Source organism: Belonocnema kinseyi, chromosome 2, assembly GCF_010883055.1.
Source record: "Belonocnema kinseyi isolate 2016_QV_RU_SX_M_011 chromosome 2, B_treatae_v1, whole genome shotgun sequence".
Lineage (NCBI taxonomy): Eukaryota > Metazoa > Arthropoda > Insecta > Hymenoptera > Cynipidae > Belonocnema > Belonocnema kinseyi.
Window position 1 is genome coordinate 15,953,776 of NC_046658.1, and position 15,222 is coordinate 15,968,997.

Here is a 15,222-nt window from a genome sequence, read left to right on the forward strand (position 1 = left end):
ATCGCCAAGTGCCCGACAAGCTCAGGCAAAGTCTGGAGTAAAAAGAAAACCTATGGAGCTCACTTTTCCCCCTGAGTAGTAAGGGGTCACTTCGACCGAACATCCCCTTCCACTACTCCTCAACCCCCCTTACCGCACTATGGCGGCGAACCCCTCTCAGGTGGTTGTGTGTATATGAACAGCTGCCACCCTTCACTACATTTAAATCTAATTATACCACTCTAACGGAAATACATTTCCGCCCTCACCCTTCCTAGATTATATGTATATAGGTTAAGATTGAATACCCAGAAATATAATTATTTAGCATGGATGGTTTTATATGATTCTATTTAGAATCTTTTTATAGTTGCAGTTACATGATGGTGACCTCCTCACAGGTGGTTGTATGTCTATAAAGAGCTGCCAACCTTCACTAGATATGAGTCTAATTATAGCGCTCTATCGAAATGCACTCTCCCCTCACCGTTGCTAGATTATATTAGAATCTTTTTATAGTTACAGTTAAATGGGGTAAGAATACCTTACACTGATCTGGTAAAATTAGGTCACTTCCTATTTTGACTACGTATATACATATAATCTTGTTCATATATTTGTTATATTTCTATTAATATACTAGAGGTGAGGATTTTTGTAAATGAAAACATAACATTGAAAATTTCAGTTTACTCGCATTTATTGATTAAAATATTTTGGAAAAAGAAACATAGAATACACATAATAATCAGCATATATTACATATAATTGAAGTAGACATATGTAATGTAACACCTTTTCATAATATTACAACATGATTAGTTGAACTTAATTCTTGTTAGTACATTTTTTCGTACACTAGAAGCTACATGGGTCAATAATACACCCATATCTCATGGTAAATAATATCAATATAATAATCGTTGAATTTCGGAGATAGATATTCATACATTAGATTTTTTAACCTGTCGCACTTTTCGTGGTTCATTAGCTCGAAAATAAAATTCTCAGATGGTTCGACTATCTTCAAAGAAATACAATGCTCAGTTAATAATTCTAAAATACGTGACATACAATCCTTCACCAAAACACGTAAAGCTTGAAGCATCCCAAAATATTCATTAAAACAGAACATAATATTCTTCAAACCAATAAAGCTAGCTTTCTTCATAGCCACTGCAGACACAAAAACTTGTTTCTTCTTGTTTTTACAAGAATTTTCACCATTTTCACTATCTTTACAATCACCCTCAGAAGCAGGTGTTTTCTCAAAAAAATAGTCTTTTCACCGTAGGATGTCGTGAACTTCACTATGTAGTCATTAATATCGAGTGGTTCCGGCTCTGACATTGAATAGCCCTCAGATTCAAAATAGGCACTTATGAATTTAAACTGTTCTTGGAATGTGGACCATGTTGCAGCCCCAAATGTTATCCCTTGTAGTTTATTGGACACAATTTTTACAATAGGTTGAAAACTTCCATCTGACTGCACTTCAAGACCAACAATAGCGTTTTTACTGCATGACTTATTGAGCGTGTACAGTGTGGTTAAAATAAGATGTTTGTTCGTCTTGCGTAATCCATTCACTTCTGTCATGTGAACTCTTTTTTTAACTACAGCAGTAGAAGTAGTAGCAGTGAAAGTGGAAATTTCAGTTCCTTTTTTAACGGCAGTCATAGTTTGTGACATTGTAGGTACTGCTTCAAAAGATACAGAGAAACTGATTCTTAGCTGACCACCCAGAGACCTTATGTACAAGGGAATAGAGACAGTATGGGTGGGAGGAATACAAGTCTAGACACGTTTCTTACGCGATGCTTGAATATAATTGGTTTAAAATAAAAATAGAAGGGTTTAAATATCGTTTTGTGCTAGTTTTCATATATGTCAAATGCATACCTGTCATAGGAAAGTGTGAGTTTTAGTGAAACACTAGAAGATGTATAGGAGTGTCTCTTTTACAATCATGGGTATGACTGATATAAATTGAACCTTACTGTATAGTCATCTCTATGATAAAAGCAAATGTTAACAATTTTAATTTTAATTTTCAAATCACTCTAAAACTTTCATAGAGAAAACTAAATCATGGATAATGACACTGCGTGCAAAGCAGGGAATGAATTACAGGGTTAACGGTCTAAAGGTCATGTGAAAAAGTGTTTCAAAACAGAAAAGCAGTGACGGTGCTATGGCAATTAATGTTTTCCTGTATCACTTTCTCGACGAACCCCCATTCTAGGATAGACATTAGTTTTTGTGTATATGTCACTACTTATAGATCTGAAGGGGGATTAGATCTTTTTTGGTAGAAGAGCTGGAATGCTATAGTAATAGTGGGAGGGTCACATCTTATAGTGTGTTTCCGTAGTATTTTTCCAAAGGTTTTTCATTTTCGGATGAAGCTCAGTCTTGACAATATATAATCAAACTAACCAAGAAGCGATTACCCATCGGAGAGAAGATGACAACAGACTGCTTCTTCTTGCCACGTTGGAAGGGTACATCATCCACTGTGATTCACTAGGGCGACTTGCTGAAGTTGTGCAAACAGCCATACAAAGGAAGGATGACATACCTTTACTGATGACATTGAGGAAATATTTGAAAATGCAGAGAGAGACAAACTCTACAATAAATAATATACAAACTGTCATTGGTAAGTAAAACGCTTTTTAAATTTTTTATTATTACATTTTTATTAAAGTGAATATTCAAAAATAGTGTGTGGGTGCTGATTTTTTCTTCTCTTTATATTAAAGCTGAAATTCAGAGCAATAAATCCAGAAAATCTTTGGATGCCGATTCGGTACATTATAAAAGAATTAGGAATCAGACGAAGGCAAATTCAAAAGAAAAACCTGTAGAATTAAATAAAAAGAGGGACCATTCTGATTCAATGGTAAAAGCGGTGTGTTCAAAGAAGCAAAAAAGCTCACAAGAGTTTTATGTTTGGTGAGGGAAGTGTAGCACGAGATCCTAGTTGCACTAAAAATATACATTAATATAGTAATAGAAACTGATGATGACGAGACGGACTTTGACGAGGACATTATACCAGATTCGCAAATGGAAAATAAAATATTGAAGGAATTAGTGCAGGAGAATAGACGTAAACAAAAGGATGACAGAGACAAAGTTAGACACGAGAAAATACAAGAAAAATTAAAAATTAAAATGGCAAAAGAAAGGAAATCAGATTAAAGAAAAACTCAGAAAATAGAGAGGCAAATTTAAAAAAGGAGCGCAAATTGGAAAATTAGAATATAAACAGAGAGTTTGCAAAGCAAAATAGATTGACAATAGCTCAGAGAAAACAGGATGAATACAGGGCAAAGATGTTCGCAAAGGGAAATCTCGACGATGTCCAGAAGCAACAAAGAAAAGCTCTTCAGGAAGTACAAAAGGAGCAGAAAATGCGTAAACAAATAAACGAATCTACATCTGCATTAAAAAGAAAAGGTAATGTGAATTATACGCATATATACATAACTTATATTGTAAAACTCCGGTCTATAAAGAATGAATGATTTTGAAATGATTCTTTTTTCAGAAGTTCAAAATTGTGTGAAAAACACATTATTGACTCAAGAAGGGTCAAATAGGAAGCAGAGCCGAATTGATGTAACAGCAGCTGCAGACATTAGTGCGATTGCAGGCCCATCCAGAGTCATGGAGGTTAGCTTATCTCCCACAGCACAAGACTCTCATGGCCACTCGATGGCTGATGAAGCTGTCGAAAGTCTCTCGGAAGATTTACATGATGCTCAACCACAAGGTAGGAATGAGAGAGACATTTTAGCCCGCTTTATAATAAAAATAAATGAAACTGACTATTATGTAAGAAAGTTCGACACAAGTGGACGGAAATTAACTTTCAGGATTGTACCTCCTGGGGAGAATAATCCGGTTCTTTGGTTGGAATTAGCCTTTTTAGAGTTATACAATTATATAGTCTCGTGGTGCAAGGAAACAGATGTAGTGGGTATTGTGTTTGGATCGGATGGGTTTAGCAAAGGAGTTGCCTGGAAAGCATTTTTACCCCTTAAAGATCTGCATTTCAAAGACTTTTGGAAATTAGTAGAATAAGTAGTTTAAAGTGCCATAAGTTTTAATATTGATGACACTTTTGTAGTAGAGATTACACGCGTGTGTGTAATAGCGGGAAAAGGCCGTGTGAAGCTAACTAGCAAAGTTTAAAAAAAATCAGTTTATACTGTAGCTAAAAACAATAACACGTGTTTACCACAGGCCATCGTAGTAGCGATTGCGAATGAAAATCGGCAGTCTGATCCAAATAATAACAATTTTAAAAAAGATTATAGAAGTATAAGTGATAGGGATAAGCTCAAAGCACAAATTAAGGCTGCTGAAAAGCTTTCTAGAGATGCTGGTGTGATAATACCAGATATTGTATGTGGCTTGTCTGAGCTAATTGCATATCAGAAGTATCTGGCAAAAGCTCAGATTGCAATGACAGTTTTTAATTTCAAAGATTTCGGGAAAAGGCGGGATAAGGCTATTTACGAGGGTAGTTAAGAAGTCGCAAATATAGGTAGTGAGATCAAACACAATATTTATTTACTTTATGAAGGTTCTCCAAATTTCTATTATTTGTCTATACTATATTTAATCGGGGCTGGCGCAGCAAAGAAGTTTTGTGTACCTTGCAATAAGGCTTATTTTGAACAAACTGATCACAGATGCACAATGAAATATCATGCGTGTTTTAGTTCGCCATCATGTAAGGTCAATGCTGACCTGAATAAAAAAAATGATAATATCAAATGTGGAGACTGTCGACGGTATTTTTATGGAGTCGAGTGTTTCAGGAAACATTTAATTTCCAATTCACACTGTACAGGCAAAAGTATTTGTGCTGTATTACAAATATACAATGGTTGTTCAAAGTTACTTAACTCTAAAAAAACCAAGAAAGGGGAGGTACATAAATGTGGCTTCTCTGATTGTATAACGTGTAAAAAACTGCCCAATTAATCATTTTTGTTTTATTGCACCCTTAGAAATTAAAAAAGATAAAAGAGGACAGTCAAAAACTAAAAAGGTTGCATACATTTTCTATGACTTTGAAACACAGCAGTGTGAAAAGGCCAAAGGTGACGAATCAATCAGTATTCACAAACCTAATTTGTGTGTAGCACAGCAGGTTTGTGAAGATTGTATGAACGATCCTGATCCTAATGTAAAATGTCAATGATGTGGTGTAAGTCAGTAGATTTTCGATAAAGATACTGTAACTCAGTTCACTGAGTTCGGTATTCGTGATTTAAAGCATTTTGACGAGACCGTATGCATAGCACACAATGCGAAAGGTTTCGATGCTCGATTCAGTCTTAGCGAACTCATTAAGAATAGAGGTACTAATGAACCGTCAGAGCTTATTTTAAGTAGTACTAGCGTAATTTTGATAAAAGTAAAAAAAAACACGATTTATCGATAGCCTTAATTATCTAAAAATGCCATTAAGTGCTATGCCGGCAGCCTTCGGTTTATAAGAGGCAAAAAAGGTACATTTCCGCACCTCTTCAATACACCACAGAATGATTTATATGTAGGTAAATTACCCGATATACATTTTTACTGCCCAGATACAATGTTCTTTGAGGGGCTAGTTACTAATGTTGATCCTTTTGTCGAAAGTGTCACCATTGCTTCAGCTTGCTCAGTAGTTTTTAGGAAAAATGACAAAGTCTGACACAATAGGTGTCCTACCAAATGGGGGTTATAGGTTAGCAAATAAGCAGTCGAAAAAGGCTATCGAATGGCTTCTATCTGTAGAGCGTGAATTAGACATAGAAATCATTCATGCTGGCCGAACTCTAGAATACCGACTACCTGAAGGTATAATAGCTGATGGCTATTATGAGGATACGCTTAAAAATAAAATTTTTTTTTATCAGTTTCACGGTTGTTACTGGCACGGTTGTCCTAGGTGTAATCAAACTAATCGTCATAAAAGAATAGGTGTGGGTAAAAATTCTGAGAGCGTGAGTGACCTTTTTGAGCGTACACGAGCCCAAATTGAACGACTTCGAGAAAAGGGATACGAAGTAGTTGAGATGTGGGAGTGTGACTTTGATAGTTTAAAATCCAGAGATTCTGAATTGAGAGAGTTCTTAAAAGACCATCCTCTTCTAATGCATGGTGCTCTTAATCCTCGCAATGCTTTCCATGGGGGAAGAACAGGAAATACATTTTCCTATTATCAGGCAAGAGACAATATCAAAATCTCTTATCTGGATGTTTGTTCCTTATATCCATTTATTTCAAAATATGGAAAATTTCCCATAGGCCACCCAAAAATTTATATTAGTGATGAATGTAAGTAATTAACTGGAACAGATAATAATTTAGATAATGTCGAGCGTCTTATCAAATGCAGGGTATTATCACCTACTGATAGCTATCTGCCTGTTCTTCCTGTCAGAATGCACGGTAAATTGATGTTCCCTCTGTGCAGAACTTGCTGTGAATTGCAGCTACAGCAAGATTGTCCACATGCAGATAATATCAGTAAGAAAGAAATAGGGGGAACATGAGTTTCTGATGAACTTAAAGTAGCTGTCGAAAATGGGTACAAAATAACATCGATTTTTGAGATTTGGCAATATGTGACAACTCAGTATGTCCCTAACTCAAAGATCGGTGGTCTATTTGTACAATACATGAATAGATTTTTTAAGCTAAAACATGAAGCCAGTGGATATCCTTCAGATTGTACCACTGATGAGAGTAAAAAAGCACATGTAAAAAAATTAGATTTAGAGGATACACAGCTCGATCCGGAAAACATAAAAAAAAATCCTGGTTTACGATCACTGGCTGAGCTTTGTTTGCATTATTTCTGGGGTAAATTCGGACAACGTCAAAATATGCCGAAAACAGAAATATTAGATACACAAAAGGCTTTAATTGACATTATTAAAAGTCCAGATAAAGTTCTTACAAATATCTTACCAGTAGACCAGGAAAAAAATTTATGCATCTTGGATGTATAAGGACGAAGCTGTAGCCCCATCGCCTATTACCAACGTAGTGATAGCCGCATACACAACAGCTCAGGCTCATTGAAAATTGTATTCTTACTTGAAAAAACTAGATCGTCGTGTTATCTATTTTGATACGGATTCTGTCATTTTTGCTAGTAATAATGAGGCAGGTGAATATACCTCAATATACAGTGTGTTTACTGGGCGATATGACGGATGAGCTCAAAGTTTATGGTTCGGGAAGCTATATCGAAACTTTTATCTTGGGTGGACCAAAATTGTATGCCTTTAAAGTACGGTCACCTGATAACAAGCAGCACCATGTTCGCAAAGTGGAAGGTATTACTCTAAATTATAAAAATTCCCAAGTCATGAACTTTGACTCTATTTGTGATTAAAAATCTCTCCCATTTGGTTACATAGAGAATAAATAGGTTAAAACAGATAATTCAACCGTAATTTATTTATTTATAACGTATAAAGGCTAAAATGAATTATCTCTCATTGCTACAATTTGCATAAAAACTATCTTAGCAATAAATGAAAAAATTAAGTACGTACACTTGTTTCACTTAATTAAATTATATAAAATTTCTGTATTCTAATAATAAGAGTACTTACTCTTTGTGCTTTCAGAAATGATGTTCCAATCATTTGGAGGCCCTATAATACACTGTGACCAGAGCGTATTAGAGAATACAATGTTCTACTGCAGTCAAACAGCTCTAGATGTCACGCCGGAAAAAATCATGACGAGTCATGAATATGATGAACAGGTTGTGGTAAAACTTTCTTTGTAAAAAAGTTTCTTCGAAATCTCAATGAAATGTGCGATACACAAATCGACCGAATAATTTTCTATTATTCTGAGTGGCAAACTGAATATAAAGAATATGGAAAAGAGATAGAGTTTCGTGAAGGATTACCACAATCTTCTGATTATTTCCATGATTCAAGGCATAAACTTATAATTCTCGACGATTTAATGAGAGAATCTTCGAGTAACACAATTGTAGATCTTTTTACTAAAGGAAGTCATCATAAAAATTTGAGTGTAATTTTCATTTCTCAAAATCTTTTCCATCAAGGGCATGGTCAAAGAGATATTTCTTTAAATGCAAGCTATATTGTAACGTTTAAGAATCCTCGAGATCGGGCTCAAATTCAACATCTTGCACGTCAGATTTGTCCTGAAGATCCGCGGTTTATACAAGAAGCCTATCACGATGCAACTTCTCAACCGCATGGCTATTTACTTCTAAACTTAAAACAATCAACTCCTGATAATTGTCGCTATCGCACAAGTATATTTCCGGACGATCCTTATCAGTACGTTTACATACCAGTGAAGAGTATAAAGGGGAGAAACAGTGATTGCCAAGTTCCAGTTAAACATTTGTGATGACGTCGAAAGGTTGCAAGTCAATAGGAAAGAAGAATGCCATAGCTTTACATGCCCTTTGTCATCTAAATTCGGATCAACGACAGGCAATACTTAAAACATCTGATTGCCAACTCATAAAGAGGATTTTTGAGTGTGCCTTAAATATCTTGTTGGGAAATGTCCCTCTTAAAGATAGTCATAAGCTAAAATTGAAAAAACATAGAAAGACATTACAAAAATTAGTTGAAACTTGCTGTAGTTGGAAAAGAAAGAAAAAAATTATTGTTCAAAAAGGTGGATTTCTGCCTCTCCTACTTGGACCAATTATTGGTAGTCTGCTCTCCAATTTGTTTAAATCTTCCTCGTAGAACTTGCAATAATATGGAACGTACAAGAAAAATGGTACTGATTCCCAGCGAACAAGTGCACAAAATCAAGCAACAAATGCAGACGATAAATGACACATCTTTAAATAACAATAATAATAATAAATCACCTATTATACCATCGATACCGGGTGCTACTACACAGACTCCTGGAAGCAATCTTGGTAGATTAGATTCTGAAATGAGTCGAATCTTATTTTCGCCTTTTCTATGCGATGAACGTGAAAGGTGGAAAGACTACAGTCAAGTGCTGAATAAATTTCTCTTCTTTATAGATAGAAATAGGAAATTAACTGCTGAGAAAATGGATTATTCTGAAAATACAGATAATGATACCCATGAGTTTATGCCTGTGAAGGAAATTATAGCTAATTTATCTAAATCTTTTCGATCTGAAAGTGCTTTATTACTCAATCACCTAACGAAGCCTGACTTTGCCGACAGAATAAAATGAAATAAATATGGCTCAGTGATCATTGACAGAAAACGTGTTGAACATTCAAACATTGCAGATCTCGTTAATGATGCATTGAGGTATAGAAAAAGTGCTAACCCTCCAGGAAGAAGTCACTTTGCCCGTATACTTCAAGAGCTGGGTACACCACGAGAGCTCGTGAAAAATCATGAATATTGGATTCAAGCTAAGCAGATAGAGCGCGACATCAACTACCGATTAAACCAAGATTCTCTTATAACAGATGATGAAACTACTGAGGATGACACAAGGATAAACAAAGCTCTTATAACTCCTAATAATTCAATTCGTGCGAGGAGTCGTAGTAGAGTTAGAAAAAGTAGTCGCCACGAGAAGGTACAATCTGGTTCAGGAATGCTAACCAAGTGGCAGTCTTTTATTCTAAAATGTAGCTACTTGAAGAAATATACTACAATCCAGGTCATCCTGCTTCCTACAGCGGTACAGAAAAATTAATTCGTGTTGCACGTGGTAAAGTATCTCGCACACAAGTAATTGATTGGCTGAAATCTCAGGATACATTCACTTTACACAGGCCTATTCGATAAAAATTCACTTTACACAGGCCTATTCGACAAAAATTTCAAAGAGCTCATTACACAGTTTCCAATTTTGATGAGGTTTGGGAATGTGATTTAATTGACATGCAAAGTGTGTCTACTTATAACTATAATTATCGCTATCTCTTAGTAGTAATTGATATCTTAAGTAAATTTGCCTGGGTTGAGACACTTCGAAATAAAACATCACTGGAGGTTAAAAATGCTTTTAAACGTATTTTACAAAGAAGTAATCATCGTTCGCCTTTCTATTTACAATCAGACAAAGGAAAAGAATTCTTAGGAGCTTCTTTTCAATAATATCTGACTGATAATGGGATGAAATTCCGTGTAACGCGGGTTCCTAATGTTAAAGCAGCTGTAGTCGAACGTTTCAATCGAATACTCAAGGAACGCATGTGAAGGTATTTTCCACAGAAAAATACTCGACCATATATTGATGTTTTGCAACAAATTGTGAGTGCTTACAATAACGCTAGACATTCTAGTATCAGAATGACACCCTCTGAAGTTAATTTATCGAATGCAGCCGAAGCTCGATCGAATATTCAGCGTCGTTTTCGTAAAGAAAGAAAGTCCAAAAGAAAGCCTGAGTACAATGTTGACGACAAAGTCAGAATCAGTCGTGAGAAAGGTGTCTTTGAGAAAGGTTATCAGTCTGACTGGAGTGAGGAATTGTTTGTTATAAGGCGGGTGATCTAGCAGGAGAACAAATAGAAGGTGTTTTTTACGAAGAAGAATTGACTGATGTCAAAAATAAAAACATTGAGGAGGAAGAATTTCAAATTGAAAAAATATTACAGACTAAAGGTCAATTTTACCTTATTTTACCAAGCAATAGTAGTATGAAATATTTTCCCGAGAATACCACTACCAATGTTATAACACAACTGCCACATGAGATTCGTCTGCAAGGGCAGTGGGTCATAGCACTGATAGAAATACAACTTCCTCGTACATTTCTTCATGTGAGACACGATGATTCGTTTAAAAATCGTATTGTTCTTATGAACAGTGGGACTGCAGGATATAAATATCCGCAATATGATGGTCAATGTATGAGAAGAAGTATAAGAAGTATGAGGAAAGATAAAATGACTTATGAAAATATGAAGGATAAGTTAGAAGACGCAATAGATATTATTGCTCTGAGAGAAAATGCAATGGGTGAAGAAATTTCTCTTATGTGGAAAAAACCCCTTGTTAATTTCCTTCAAGCTGGTCTTTATGCAAATATTGTGTCTCTCTTAAATAATCTAAACTATCTTCCCGAATTAAGTCACTGCTCAACACCCGCCTAGTCTTTTAAGTGCTCTTCCGCATAAATTATTTATTTACTGTAATATTTGTGACCCTCGTGTTACCGGAGATGTAAATACACCACTATTATGTACAGTTTCTTTAAATACAACAGATTACAATTTTGGTACAACACAAGTCACCCATTTTTCATCACCTATCTACATACCAGTTCTTAGCACAGGTTTTCCTACAATTGAAATTGATATTAGAGATCACATTGGTTTGCAAATACCATTCGAGTACGGTACGCTGACAGCTACACTTCACTTTAAGCGTCTTGACTAGATAAGAGAAGAGTAATAATGACTCATTACATAGATTATTACTCTTCACAAGTAGGTGAGATAGGTGTCCCACAAATATACATTGGAGCTCCATATCAGAAGGGGCACGGAATCGGCAGATTTCTCGGAGGTTTATTCCGACGTGTTCTCCCTTTCTTAACTAACAGTGCTCGAATCATCGGAAAAGAAGCTCTTCGAACCGGTATGAATGTTATGAATGAAATGGACAGTAAGATACCTCTAAAAATTTCGGTTAAGTATCGTTTTGAAGAATCTGGTCAAATTTAAAAAGTCGTGCAATGAATAAAATGGACCAAAACATGAACGGCTCGGGTTATAAGCATAGAAGGAAGAAGCAGGTGGTTCAGTCTATTTCTAATAGTGGCACGCTTCACGTCGTGAGTGCAAATAGAGTGAAAAAGAGAAAAAAACTTCAAGTAGAAAACTCAAAAAGCGTTTTACAGTAAAGAGAAAAAAGGCTACTAAAAATAATAAAAATATAAAAACAAGAAATCGTGCAATTAAAGATATTTTTGGAAATAAATAAGAGTAAAAATGTCATTTCTTCATTCTTATTCCTGTGAGTGTTTGAAGTCAGAGCTAGATCTTTTTTCACTGCCTCCAACACAGATATCTATAGAAAGCTCGCAATAGATTCATTATAAACCCGTTTCTTCGCTCACCGATGACGCCTCTATAGAGTTTGTAGTTCCTGGCCACGGTGATGAATACCTTGACCTAGCACATACTATGCTCAGTCTTCGAGTAAAGTTAGTAACTCCTGAAAGAGTAACCGCAAATACAGTCTAACTAGATAAAGTAGGACCAATAAACAATTTTATGCATTCACTTTTCAATCAGGTGGACGTATATTTTAATCAAAAAGTAGTGTCACCTCCTAGTAACTCTTATGCATATCGAGCATACGTCGAGACTTCACTCAACTACGGACCAGCTGCCAAAGTCTTACGTCACCTCTATGGTATAATGATACTGCTGGAAAAATGGATGATTTCGATGCTAATGAAGGTTTAAAATCTCGACAGAAATATTTTGGTGCTGATAAATCTATTGATCTTATAGGTCATTTACACTGCGACGTTTTTAATCAAGATAAATTTCTTATCAATGGTGTAGAATTACTACTTAGGCTAATTTGCTCAAAGGACACTTTCTGTGTTAAGGATGCTACCAACAGCTGTCACGTGCGTATTGAAGAGGCCTCACTACTTTTTCGCCGAGCAAAAATTAACCCCGGTGTCCTTCTTGCACACGTTAAAGCTCTATCTCAGGGTACTGCAAAATATCCCATCACACGTGTCGAAGTTAAAGCCTTGACGATACACTCGGGTGTTCATGGTGAAACTCTTGACAATGTTATTCTTGGGCAATTACCAAAAAGAATAATAATAGGATTTGTGGAAAATACTGCATATAATGGCAATGAGAACAAAAACCCCTTCAATTTCCAAAATTTTAAAATAAATCATCTATCACTTTATCTTGATGGTACACAGATACCTTCGAAACCTCTACAGACAATCTTCAACACTAAAGGGCTCTATATCGATGCGTATAACACATTATTTACTGGAAGTGGTATTCATTTTCTAAATGAGGGAAATAGTATTGGTCGTCAACAATATCCAGACGGAAATTGTTTATTTGCTTTTGATCTTACAGCTGATCTGTCCGCAAATTGCTATTCTCATTGAAATCTCGTCAAACATGGCAGTCTCAGAATTGAAGTAGGTTTTGAAGAGGCACTTGCTAACACAATTAATTGTCTAGTATATGCAGAGTATGATAATGTTTTGGAAATAGACTCGCCTAGACAAGTTTTAGCAGATTTCAGTGCTTAGTTGAAGTGGGAGTATTTTATATTTAGGGACAAACTTCTCATTGAATACCTTAGTCTCTACTTGTTTGTCACGGGAGGAAACTGCCTACTACTACATAGTGTATTGAAAATAATCATGGTTGATTACGTGATTGATGTACAAGGGCTTGGTGATAATTCCGGTCGTTTAATGCCTCAAGAAGTAGCTTTGGTTACTATAGATCGCCACTGTATAGCTCATTTGATTACCTCTCCACCCTATGATTTTACTGATCTCACAAGTCCATTTCAACGACAAAATAATTGGCTCAGTTGCAAACATCATGCAATTGAATGGTTTGAAGGAGATGTTTCAATGAATTTTCTTCATGCTAATCTTCGAGACGTTGCCTGAACTGCTAGACTAATATACACTCGAGGACATAAGAAGGCTCTTTTGCTGCAAAAGATTACAAGTAGACGCATCACAAACCTGGAGGAACTAAGCTGCCCATCGTTTAAAAGGTTGGAGTTCTTGGATGATTTTTGCTTTTATCATGGGGTGAAAAGGACTAAAAATTTGTATGTGCTCTTAATAATGCTCTGCGACTCAAGAACTGGATCGAGAAGGAACGAATACATGGAGTGCATGTGCTTCAACTCACTGAAGCAAGGACAGTAGGTGTATACCCTGCCGATCAGATTCCCAAGTGGTAGACAAAACCTACTGCAATTGTCGCTAATATGGATAGACGTAAACAGCCTGGTACCCATTGGGTCGCAATGTACGTCGGAAACAACGAACAAGCTACCTACTTTGATAGTTACGGGCTACCGCCTCTTGTACCTGAATATCTTCTTCGTTTACGAAAAAATTGCTCCTTCTACAGGTGGAATACAAAAAGACTACAAAGTGCGACTTCGGATGTGTGTGGTCAATACTGTATTATGTTTCTTCATTGCATGTGTTATAATTATTCTTTGTCTGACTTCACTTATTTCTTTACGAATAATCTAGACGAAAATGATAATATCGTCCGTAAATTTTACAAAAAACTGTTGCAGAAGAATAAATGGAAAAAAACTTTTCTTCAATGAGAAGCCGACGACTAAATGGTGGTAAATATTGTAAACAAAATAGTGCTCTTGTTTCATGTACATAGACAGCATCGTCGAAATTAGCCACACTTTTCTTACTATAAAAACACGTCGAATGTTATGATTATTATGTGTATTCTATTTTTCCTCATCAAAACATTTTAATCAATAAATGTACTCAAATTAAAATGTAAAATGTTATGTTTTCATTTTAAAGATCCTTCCACTTCTAGTGTATAAGCAGCATTTAAGTACAACAGTGATTAGTTTAAATTATATATTTTCATCATAAAATGTTATATACTGTGACTATAAAAAAGATTCTTATATAGTCTAGCCAAGGTGGCAACTCTTTATAGGCACTTAACCACTTTCGAGGGGGTCGCCACCATGTAACTGCAACTATAAAAAGATTCTAAATAGAATTACGTCAAACCATCCTTGCTAAATAATTCTATTTCTGGGTATTCACTCTTAACCTATATAAGGGGCATTATTCCGCAACTGCCCCAACTCAAAAAGTCATGTTTTTCGATTGTCTCTAAATTCTGGGAATATGTTCGCCTACCCAACAGTAGTTAATCCACAAACTTATAGACCAGGATTACCAACCCTCCCCAAGTGAGGGGGGGGGGGTTGAATTTTCAACCCCTATGCCTGCAGGGGTAGATTCAAACGCCTGTAACTTCCTTTCTAATTACGCGATTTAAAATTTTTATGAGGGTTTTGGAAAGTGCTTTTTACACGCTTTCATCCTGTTTTATTATTTATAACAAAAAAAAATTATTTAAACACTTTTTTCAATAAATCAATTGTTTAATTAACTTTTTTCGCAATTTAGGCATCTACGATTTTTTTTTTAAATAGTCTCAAAAGAAAGCTTGACTTTTTTACTATGAAAAATGTCTAATAAGAAAATGGA

The 15,222-nt window shown here is 35.6% G+C and overlaps 1 protein-coding gene across 7 annotated transcripts in view; it reads left to right on the forward strand.

The window, feature by feature from the left end:
- LOC117167202 (E3 ubiquitin-protein ligase MSL2) overlaps nucleotides 1-15,222 on the forward strand; it is a 132,239-nt gene that overhangs the window by 54,054 nt on the left and 62,963 nt on the right. The window contains exons 1-3 of one of the 7 annotated variants that reach the window (XM_033351942.1): nucleotides 1,949-2,641; nucleotides 2,745-3,444; nucleotides 3,536-3,760. The exons of 5 other annotated variants lie outside the window; for them this stretch is intronic. In XM_033351942.1, the coding sequence (XP_033207833.1) occupies nucleotides 3,321-3,444; nucleotides 3,536-3,760 (349 nt within the window). In that variant the 5' untranslated portion in view covers nucleotides 1,949-2,641; nucleotides 2,745-3,320. Of the gene's footprint in view, nucleotides 1-1,948; nucleotides 2,642-2,744; nucleotides 3,445-3,535; nucleotides 3,761-15,222 lie in introns of those variants that run through there. One more of the 7 variants, XM_033351944.1, reaches the window with a different exon arrangement.